The sequence below is a fragment of the Chinchilla lanigera genome, unplaced genomic scaffold (assembly GCF_000276665.1).
Source record: "Chinchilla lanigera isolate Chin_1 unplaced genomic scaffold, ChiLan1.0 scaffold00056, whole genome shotgun sequence".
In the NCBI taxonomy this organism is placed as follows: domain Eukaryota; kingdom Metazoa; phylum Chordata; class Mammalia; order Rodentia; family Chinchillidae; genus Chinchilla; species Chinchilla lanigera.
Window position 1 is genome coordinate 6,814,194 of NW_004955457.1, and position 11,615 is coordinate 6,825,808.

The 11,615-nt window shown below is 37.3% G+C and overlaps 1 protein-coding gene across 10 annotated transcripts in view; it reads right to left on the reverse strand.

The window, feature by feature from the left end:
- Pikfyve (phosphoinositide kinase, FYVE finger containing) overlaps positions 1 to 11,615 on the reverse strand; it is a 92,630-nt gene that overhangs the window by 64,968 nt on the left and 16,047 nt on the right. For all 10 annotated transcript variants that reach the window (XM_005396961.2, XM_005396963.2, XM_013520755.1 and 7 more), the window contains 2 exons: positions 10,686 to 10,893; positions 9,316 to 9,405 (listed from right to left, as the gene is read on the reverse strand). In XM_005396961.2, the coding sequence (XP_005397018.1) occupies positions 9,316 to 9,405; positions 10,686 to 10,893 (298 nt within the window). The remainder of the gene's footprint in view (positions 1 to 9,315; positions 9,406 to 10,685; positions 10,894 to 11,615) is intronic.

Here is an 11,615-nt window from a genome sequence, read left to right on the forward strand (position 1 = left end):
CTGTAGAATAGGTATTACTAGCTCTATTTTGCCAGATAAATCAAGAATTAACAAGTAATTTGTCTAGGGCAACTCAAGTAATCAATGTAAGGCCTGCCATTCAAAGCTAAGACTCAACTGAAAAAATATCATCCTCTTTCTAGTACAAGGGTAAAAGTATTGTTAATTTAAGAAAGAATTCATAAGTTTAGCGGAAAGTCATTATTAATAGTTAATGGGGAGCCACTGAGCTCTAGTTTGAGCAAAAGTAATCATTCATTCATTTCCTGACATTCTTTTAGTGAAAGATTATCATTATATCCTGTTCATTTAATTTATATTTTTCTTCCAATGAAGGCCTCAATTCTTTCATCCTGCTCCTCTAACATTCTCAACATCCCCGCATATATTGCAATATAGGAGCAATAAGAATAAAAGTAGTTAATTTTTCTGTCTAAAGCTCTGATAAACATGCTAGTGGCAAGAATGCTGATTAAAATTATATTTTGAGCACTCAGGAGGCCGAGACAGTAGGACTGCCATGAGTTTGATGACAGCCTGGGCTACACAAGTGAGTTCAAGGCCAGCCTGTACTGCATAGCAAGACCCTATCTTAAAAAAAAAAAAAAAAATTAAAAAAAATATATATAGTGTCCACTAACTAAATTACATCTCACCTACAGATCACCAATCTTAGCATTAATTCAAAATACATGGTGATATGTTGTAAATTAACAGTTATCTGTGAAGTAATGTACAAATACTAATTTATCTCGAATAAAACTGTCTTGACTCCACATCTGCTATATTTCACTGCTTTTTAAAAACTTTTACCTCCACTTATTCTTCATTCTACCTGAAGCCCAAATAACCTATTACCAATGTTATTATTACCTCATCTTACTTAGCATGTCAGCAGGATAACTTGTCCCTGTAAAAACCTTTCTTCACTTGCTGGCAAGACAAATATCCTCTATTTCAGTCTCCATTTCTGGTTCTTCTACACTTCCCCAATTTCAGTCCTTGCTTGTATTTCCTCTTCACACTTTCGTGATCATCTCCATTCAGGTTCATAGCCTTAAATACTATTCACATAAGGACAACATGCAAGTCTATATCTCCGGCCTACACTTCTCCCCTAAACTATGAACTCATATATACACCTGTCTACTTAACTTCTCTTGGATATGTAGCAGATATCTTGAATTCAACATGTCTGAAACCAAACTGTTACGTCTCATCTTCCTCCTACTGATAGAGTGATGCCTAGGTGCACAAACTTAATTATTTCCATGACTGTGGTCACAAACCAAGTTGGACAAGATCTGAGTCCAAATCAATGGTTAGGTTCAATATTGACCTTACGGAGAAATTTGATTCAGTTTTCATCCACTTCAGTTTGAGACAAGAATTGTGGAGAAAACTGAGTTTGTGAACTGAGGTTATCATTGTACATAGCAACTACAGTCTTCTAACTGCTCAAGCCAAAAACCTGAGTCATCTTAGATGCCTCTTTCCATAATATCCTACATGCAAGTGATTAGCAAATCCTGTTATCTCTACAATTAAAATAGAAAGTGTGATTGAAAAACATGATTTTTTTAAAATTTATAACAGTAAAATTCCTCTGAAAATATAAACCCTGACTTCAAACACACTTATCATTCTTGCCTTTTTGAAGAAGTTCTAGGACTTCTCTTTCCTTGAGCTGCCATGGCTGCCTCAATTTCCTGAATCTATTCAAAATGCTTACCTTTCATGGTCATTTTGATTTAGGGGAAAAGCCAGAAGTCATACAGTGCCAGATCCGGTGAATACAGTGGCTGAGGACATACTATGATGTTTTTACAAGCCTGCCTTTTCATTAAATGGCACTTAGCAGCAGCATTTACCATAGCTTTTTTTAGCAGCCAAAACATAATTCAGATTGTGGCATCCTCCCAACTCTACATTCAAAACTGTCCAGTAAGAGAAAATTTTCATAAAGCAGAATGTCAACTAGTTAAGGGTAGAAGGAATGGAAGATACCTTTTGGCCAGGTGTGATGGGTGGCACACACTTGTAATCTAAGCACTCGGGAGGCTGAGGCAGAGGATCACTGTGAGTTTCAGGCCAGCCTAGGCTATATAGTAAATTCAAGGCCAGCCTGAACTATGAGGCCCTATCTCAAAAAAAAAAAAAAAAACCACCAGAAAAAGAAAAAAAAAAATCACCATTTTGGGTCCATCATAGTAACATCTGATTTGAGCAGAACTGTGGAGGACCACCTAGGTGATTCTCCTTCAAAGAGGAGCAATTGCCTCCATTTTGGCTGACCCTACCCTATTTCCAAGTACTGATATGTACAGAGCTGGCTGGGACTTTTCCTTATCACTTCAATTGGCTTTAAGCAATACGGATCTGGTAATCTTTGGAGATGGCAAAATTCCCCAGAACACGCCCTCTTGCTCCCTCAGTGAGCCAGGATGGGCAAAATGTGTGAGCCAATGCTCCAAGCTGTCCACTGCTGGTAGAAGCTATAACTTCCTGGGGCTTCAAAGGTTACACATCAGAGCTAAAGCACCAACCCCAAAACATCAGATACTATCTCAATTGTGTTATGCAGATTACTCTTTCTGCATATCCTTCTCTCTGCATTTGTAAAGGTGATTTCAGGCCTCCTACTTAGCCCAGCTCATGGCGCTCACCTACTTCCCATGGTTCTCACAGTCACTCATCCTCAAGCTACTCCCTTCTTCATGAAGGAATAAAAACTGGGTTCAGCCCTGGGTTGAAGCCTTTGTTCCGGAGAGCCATCATCGTGCATGGACTTAGGACCCCCTTGGCTCCTCATAACTACAAATATATTTTAGTGTCTTTACTCTCACCATGGGTTGCGCTGAAGTGGTAGATTAGAATTAATTTGTTGGAATTCCAATAACTCTTCATGGGATTACAAATATAACCTTCCTGGGCCACAACGAGGACTGGGAAGGGTTCTCTATACAGAACCATAAATGGATGGTAACACTATTAAATGAGAGATTGATAAGGAAGAAGATATTTATGTATTACCAAAGTATCTCCCCCATCTATCCTGTATTACGAAGGAAAAAATGGTCACTTTACCTTCCAAGGGAGAAACCCAAGACATAACCTTAGCCAAGACATTAAGTCAACTGACCTATCCTTTTCACAAACACTATATCATGAAAAGTAAAAACTGTTAGCATGAAGAAGTCCAAGAGATATGACAATTAACTACAATGCATGATACTAGACTGGATCATAGACTAGGGGGATGTTAGTACAAAGGGCATTATTAAGACAACTAACCAAAACAGAATACAATCTATTTAGATGATAAAAACTTACCACCATTACAATTCCTTAAATTTACACTATGGTGATGTAACAGAACTTGATTGTTCTGAGAAGACACTGAAATATTAAAAAGAATATTTCCCATTTCTGATCTGACATATAAGAATCTCAAAGTCTCCACTCTTGTCCGAGTAACAATTAAAAAGCTACTAGGGCCAGGGATACAGCTCAGTGGCACAAGCACCTTCCTGGCAAGTACAAGGCCCTGAGTTCAATACCAGTACCAAAAAAAATTAAAAAAAAAAAAAATTAAAAAGCTAAACAAACTTAAAAGTCAGCAATTTTTCTAAGAGCTCTCAGACAAACAGAGACACAGAGCAAACTATGACCCCAATTACTAGACAACACAGACTGGGGGATACAGAGACTCACAATTTACTGGAGCAGAAACTCACAAATAGAAGCATCCCTGGAAACTGTACTGGAATAGAAAAACCTGAAGTGTAATTGATAAATTCCTGCAGACTCAATGCGAACAAGCCTGAGAGATTTAAAACAAAGCATGCAAAGAGATTAGGCATGTTACTTGTGAGTTTGCCTCTGAGGAGTTCTAGCAGGTCCTCATAGTGAACATCAAAGTAAAATACCCTCCAGCTTCCCTGCAAAATGGGAAAAAAATATTGAAATACACCAGAGTTCTGTTCTTAACAAGTCCTGCTCTAAGGAGGAACTATTTTATCAGACCCTAACCAAAGACTAACCCTCTCACGAAGGGAAATATCAAACGCTAGTCCCTCCTAACCTGCCATATGGCAGAAGCAAAATATGCAACTCCAGCTTCCTACAACCATCTTGTTCCACCTAAGAGGGAGAAAAAAAACCTGAAGTGCCTATGAAGTTCACAGTGCAAGGACTAATATTTAACCATAAGACTATAAAACATTTTCTTTCATCCTACATCTTACCATTGTATATCTGAGGGGCTGCAGGAATTTTTTAAACTGTAATCAATATGCTTAATGTGCTAACAGAAAAAGTAAAGAACATGTAAAAAAACACGAGGCAAAACTGGAGCATTTACAGAGACAGATATATCAAATGGAAAACCAGTAAGGACCAACTGGAATCTCACAATGTCAATGAATTGGATATAATATAAACCACTTCATCTAAAAAGACATAATTACACATTCTTCTCAATTTCACATGGAACATTAACCAATACAGACCACATATTGGACTGTATTAGTCCATTTGCTGTTGCTGTAATGAAATACCCAAGGCTGGGGGGAACATAAAGAAAATAAGTTTATCTAGCTCATGATCTAGAAAATTCAAGAATGGGTGTCGGTATCACCCAGCTCTGGTCAGGGCTTTCTTGGCTGTATCACAATATGTCAGACAACACCACAGAGGGAGCACATGCAAAAGAAAATTATTACACGGTAAGAAAGCCAGAAACATTCAGGGTTCAGGCTTCCTATTTTTATAAAAATCTGTGAGACAGAAACAAACTAGGGTCCCCGAAAACTCATGGAAGCTCTTCAAGAGGGTACCCACAATGGATTAACCACCTTTTACTAGGCCCCACCTCTTCTAGATTCTATCCCCTCCCAATACCACCTTACAGGGGACCAAACTTTCAACACATGAACCTTTGAGCAACACTCAAACGACATTCAAATTTAAAGGAAAAGAAAAACTACAATAGAGTTAAAGTACAAACACAGTAACAGCTGAAAAAACCCATTAAGACTTAGGAGATGAAAAAATAAACTATAAAAGATTGAGTTGAATAAGAAATCTCAAGAAAAATTAAAATATATTTTGAAGTAAATGAAAATATACCAAAATTTATAGGATGCAACAAAAACAGAACTTACAGGCAAATCTGTAGCCCTGAATACACACATCAGAAAAGATAGGACATCAGTCATCTAAGCTTCCACCTTAGGAAATTAGAAAAAGAGCAAATCCACAGCAAACAGAGGAAAGCAAATAAAAGAGAGAAAGTCAATAAAACTGAGCACAGAAAATCAACAGACAAAAATCAATGAAACCAAAGCTAGCTCACTGAAAAGGTCAAAGAAAATCCATAATACTCTAGCTATGAAAAAAGAGAGAAAACACAAAGTTACTAACATCAGAAATGAAAGATGCAGCCTCACTAAAGAACTAATGGACATGAAAAGGCCTGACTTCTTGAAAGTTATAATCTGCCAAAATTCCGTAAGAACAATTACAAACAGGCTACACAGACCGGGGATATAGCTGAGCAGCACAAGCACCTGCCTGGCAAGCGTGAGGTCCCGAGTTCAATTCCCCACACCACAAAAAATAAAAATAAATAGGCCTGCACCTAGGAAAGAAAACTGAACCAATAATTAATAACTTTCCAAACAAAAGCAACAAAAGCACCAGGCCCAAATGGGTTCATTGGTAAATTCTACCAAACATTTAAGGACATAAAGTATACCAAGTCTTTACCTGTCTTCCTAAAGATGGAATCAGAGAACTATATACTTCCTAACTCAATCTATAAAGCCAGCACTCTTGCAATAGAAAACCAGATAAAGATACAACAAACTAGTACTTCTCATAATAATAAACACAAAATCTTCAACAAAACAGTAGCCAATCCAATCTGATAATGCATAAAAATAATTATATACCATATCTAAGTGAGATTTATCCCAGGTATGCAAAGATGGCAACACATTCAGGTATCAATTAATGCAAGCCATCACATCAACAGGTTGAAGAAGAACATACAGAAAAATCCTATCTATATATACAAAAAGCAACTGATATAATTCAACACCTTTTCATTATAAAAATTTCAATGAAGTAGGAATAGAGAAAACTTCTATAGAGTTTAGAGAAAACAGTGTACTGAAAGTCTCACTTAAAGCAATATGACATAAAAAGAAAATAAAATATTTACTGATTAGAAAGAAATAAAACTCTGCTCATGACAAGATTATCTACAGAAAATTCAAAACAAAACAACAACAACAAAAACTCCTGGAAATAACCAGTGATTATAGCAAAGTTACCAATGCAAAATTTATATGCGAAAGTTAATCCCCTTCCTGTACACCAGCAATGAACAGGTAGAATTTTTTTTTTTTTTTTTTTTTTTTTTTGGTCTTTTTAAGACAGGGTCTCCTTTTGCAGCTCAGGCTGGCTTTGAGCTCACTTTGTAGCCCAGGCTGGCCTCGAACTTGCAACAATCTTCCTGCCTCAGCCTCCCGAGTGCTGGGATTACAGCACGCGCCACCATGCCCGGCTTGAACAGGCAGAATTTAAAATTAAAAATGTAACAGTTACATTAGGACCTCTAAAAAATTAAATACTTAGGTATAAATTTAACAAAATTTGGTTGTCAGGGAGGGTTTTTGTTTTATTTTGTTTTGTTTCTTCTTTTTTTTTTGAGACAGGTTCTCCCAGCATGGTTCAGGCTGGCCTTGAACTCACTATGTAAGCCCAGGCGATCCTCCTGCCTCACTCAGCCTTTGCAAGTGCTGGGATTACAGAAATGTTTGACCATGCTCAAATTTAACAAAATCCATATAAGATATAAATGAGGAAAACTTACAAAACTGTACTGAAAAAAATCAAAGAATGGAGATATTCCATGTTCATGAATAGGAAAACTCAACATTGTCAAATGTCACATCCTGTTTCAAATCCCTATAATTTACCTTGCAGATACTGACAAAATGAGTCTAAAGATTACAATGAAAGGAAAGACACCCAATATGGTACAAATGTTGAAGGAAAAAAACAAAGTAAAAGACTAATACAATTTGACTTCCAGACCTACTATAAAGCTAGACTATATAGCTATCAAGATAATATGGTTTTGGAAAAAGGGTAAACAAGTCGGTAAGACAGAAGAAAGCCCACAAAGAGATCCAGATAGAGTATGCTGATCTTTGACAAAACAGCAAAGGAAATACAACAGAGTAAAAGAAATGGTGCTAGACTAGCTAGACACCCACAAAACAAAAACAAAAGCTCTTAGACAAAGGACCTTATAACCTTCACAAAAATTAACCCAAAATGAACCACAAGCCTAAGTGTAAAATGCAAAAATACAAAACTACCAATAGCCAGGCATGGTGGCACACACATGTATTCCCAGCACTTGGGACACTGAGGCAGAAAGATCATCGTGAGTTCGAGACCAGCCTGGGCTACAAAGAGAGTTCAAAGCCAGCCTGAACGGCATAGGGAGACCCTGTCTCAAAAAGAAAAAAAAAAAAAAAAAAACTACCAAAATATGACAGAAAACTTAAGATGACCCTTGATATGATGATGACTTTTTTTAGAGATGACACCAAGACACAGACCATGAAAGAAACAAGTGATAATCTAAACTTCATTAAAATTAAATACTTCTGGGCCGGACAGGGTGCCACACACTAGTAACCCCAGCACTTGGGAGGCTGAGGCAGAGGACTGCTGTGAGGTCAAGGCAGCCTGAACTACACAGCAAAAACCCTGTCTCAAACAACCCAAAAAAGAAAAAAGAAAACTAAATACTTTTACCCTGCAAAAGATAATGTCAAGAGAATGAAAAGACAAACTATATAATGGAAGAAAATATTTACAAAAAATACATCAGACAAAAAACTCTTACCTAAAATTTTTTCAAAAACCTCAAAATTGAGAAGATGAACATGATTACACAATGGACAAAAAACTTTATCAGACACCTTTCCAAAGATGGCACACAGATGCTAAGTGTTATAGTTCAGGCCCGGAACTGCCCAAAGGCTCCTGTGTCCCCAACAGTGCTGACAGTACTACAGGGAGGTGGCAAAAACTTGAGGATGAGGAACTCAGTTGGAGGCAGCATGCCTTTAAATGGTATATTTTGTCCTTGGTCTCATCACAGGTCCAGAAATAATGAAGCCAAGTGACCTTTGACTGAAACCTCTAAAAAGATGAGCTAAAATAAGTCTCTTCTCTCTTAAAATTACTTATCTCAGGTATTTTATCACAGTGACAGAAAGGCAACACATTAAGTAAGCACATGAAAAGATATTCTATTTCATATATAATAAGAAAATAGCAAAACAATGATAGGATTCCACTACACACCTAACACACTGACCAAAATCCAAGTTCTGGAAAGGATATAGAGCAAGACAAATCTCTCATTCATGCTGGCATAAATGCAAAATGACAAAGATAACTAGGCTATATGTTAAAAACAAAACATGCTCTTATATGATCCAGCCATTATGCTCCTTGGTATTTAGTCAAATGAACTGAAAACGACTTCAACACAAAAACTTGCACACAGATGCTGCGATGGCTTAGATCCGAACGTCCCCAGAAGCCTCCAGCACTTGGACGTGGGGTTTTTGGAAGCTGACTCAACCATGGGGGTATGTACTCATCAGTGGGATCACCCACAGAGGAGTCAGGGCTAAATGTTCTGTTATGAGTGGGGGCAAGGCTGGAAGGGGTCCCTGGGGTGTGACCTGGAGGGTGTATCTCCTGGATTTTTCCACCTGGCTCTGCTTCCTCGCCGCTGTGACCTAAGCACCTTTCCACCACCAAACCCTTCCCCCATATGCTTCCTGCCTAGAGGCAGCTGACTATACGCTAAATCTCTAAGAACCATGAACGAAGAGTAAACCTCTCCTCCTGTAAGTTGTGGGCACCAGGTACTGTGCCTCAGCAACAAAAAAGTGGCTAAGACAGATGTTCACAGCAATGTTAGTCATAACTGCTACAACTGGAAAACTCTCGCATAAAATGTCCACGTGGCTCATTCTCTCACATCCTCCATATCTTTCTAACAAACTAGAAGACAGATGGTGTTGTAGGTTCTCATATCTGAAGCCAGAGGAGAATCCTGAAAAGAGCTACTGAATGAAAGCAACAGCGGACAAGCACAAAAATCATTCAGCACTTGGAAATTATATGACAAGCAGTCTACTTTTTCAAAAATGTGTTCTTATTATTATAAAAAGAAATAAAAATAAGAGAATATAGTACCTTTACTGGGCAATTTACCTATTTCGAGCAGGGGATTTCCCAGGATCCTCTTGAACCGACACAAGTCTTGTTGAGAGGGAGGAATTTGAGGAGTCTGGGCGAATCAAACTACACAGAAAAGGAGAAGATACTGAGATCATCTTGGACAGCACACAGAAAATCCTATTTCAATGAAGTGCTATAAACTTTTAAAATCTTCTACCTGCCACAGTAAGGTTATGAGCTATTTCTGTTCTTCCTTTAATTAAGGTGGAAAATGCATAATTTTTAATCTTAAGTATATCAAATTCCAAAAAAATGAATAAAAGCTTGTAAGCATCTGAAATGCCAATAAAATTAGCTGGATAGGTTACCTGATTTTTATTTCTGTTTAAATACATCATTCACTTATTCCTCATTCGCTGAAAAGCTGACAAAATAACTCATCAAGAAAACATTAATTAAAACTCTAAGCTCCTTGATAAGGCCAGATTTGGTGTTACACTGAAGAAAATTATTTAGCTGAATAAATAATCAGAAACTAATGAATTTAAGTTTTAATTTAAAAAAATTCTAAGTCCAGACGAGGTGGCATACACCTGTAATCCCAGCACTCAGGAGGCTGAGGCAGGAGGATTGTTCTGAGTTCAAGACCAGCCTAGGCCACAAAGTGAGCTCAAGGCCTGCCTGAACTGCACAGCAGGACCCTATCTAAAAAAAAAAAAAATTCTAGGTAACTTCCCTGAAAGAGTTTGTAGTACCTTCCACTACCAGGTACTGCAGCATATTTAGACATAAAGATAAGAACTGTCCCTTTAGAAGGAAAAAAATCTAATTTCATTTGAAAATACTAATGGAAATCTTATAAGCATGTTCCTTCTCAAAGATGACATTAGGTTTCCTGAGAAACTATCTTGAAGATACCAATAGGTAAAATAACAACCACTGATAACTTCCTACCACTTTGTCTGTAATTTGGTACATCCCCCTATTACTATGTTATCCTTCTTTTACTCTTCAAAATAAAATAAATAAATAAAATAAAGGTATTCTCCCTGCTTTAAAAAAAAAAAAAAAATGACATTAGGAATTATAAATCTCAGTGGCCACTACTGCCTACTCAACAAATACTCTCCAGATATACACATGCCATGCACTGTTTTGGTGCCTACAACAGAACCCTGAATAAGAAATTCTTTCTTCTCATGAAGCTTAAATTCAATTAGTTAACACCATCATTGTTCATAAACGTGTGTAATCCTTCAGGAGGTGAGCCAAAGGAAAAGGAGAAAACAGTGAATTTGCAGAAAACAACTCAAAGAAAATAAAAGTTAACCAAAAACATTCGCAGGTCACAAGTCTATCAGTATTTCTCAAGTAGAAATAAAATTATATTCCAGTGACAGTACCTTTGCCAGCCTAAATCATCCTCTAAGAATATGTTACGGCTGGCTTTTCTACTCCCAACAGGTGTTCGGGGTTCACTTGGATCAAGGATAGACACAGAGCAAGCAGAATCTGAAAGAGCATTCAAGTCTTCCCCAATGGAATTACTGTCGGTGGAATAAGCATAACTTAAGGCTATTTTTCTACAGTACGTACAAGCTCGGAGGTCCCCTAGGAAAAAAAAATAAGTAAAAAGAAAGAAGATTAAGTAAAAGTTAGCAGTGATACATTACTCCACAAAATTATTTTAAATCTTTGGGTTAATAGGTAATGTAGTAACAGAGAAATGTCTTCAAGGAAAGCCTACTAACAGACATTTTAAAGAAGTAAAATATCATGGTTGGCTCAGTTATGTATTTTACATAAGGATGAAAACTGAAAGACACTCATAGTGAGTGAATCTTCAGTATAATTAACTAAATTAATTTATTATAATTAAATTAATTTGTTGTAATTAAATTAATTTACTGTAATTAAATTAATCCAAGTACCCAAATTACTTCAAATGGGAAGTTTCTAAAGGGGAAGTAAGGGGCCAGGGACACAGCTCAGCAGCACAACGCCTGCCTGGCAAGAGTGAGGTCATGAGTTCAATTCCCGGTACCAAAAAAAAAAAAAGGGGGGGGTAAAAGGAATTACCATGTGTTATGTACATATACCAACCCTTCACAACGAACTTAGTATCACATAGCACAAACGTGTACCACTAGTAATAAAAATTTACAAATAAAACCTCTTAAAAATGTGACCATCCAGGCATGGTGCTGCACACCTGTAATCCTGGTACTAGGGACAGTGAGGCTGGATGATCACCTCAAATTCAAGGCCAGCCTGGGCTACACAGTGAGTTCAAGGCCAGCCTGAACTACACAGGTAGACCCTGTCTCAAGAAA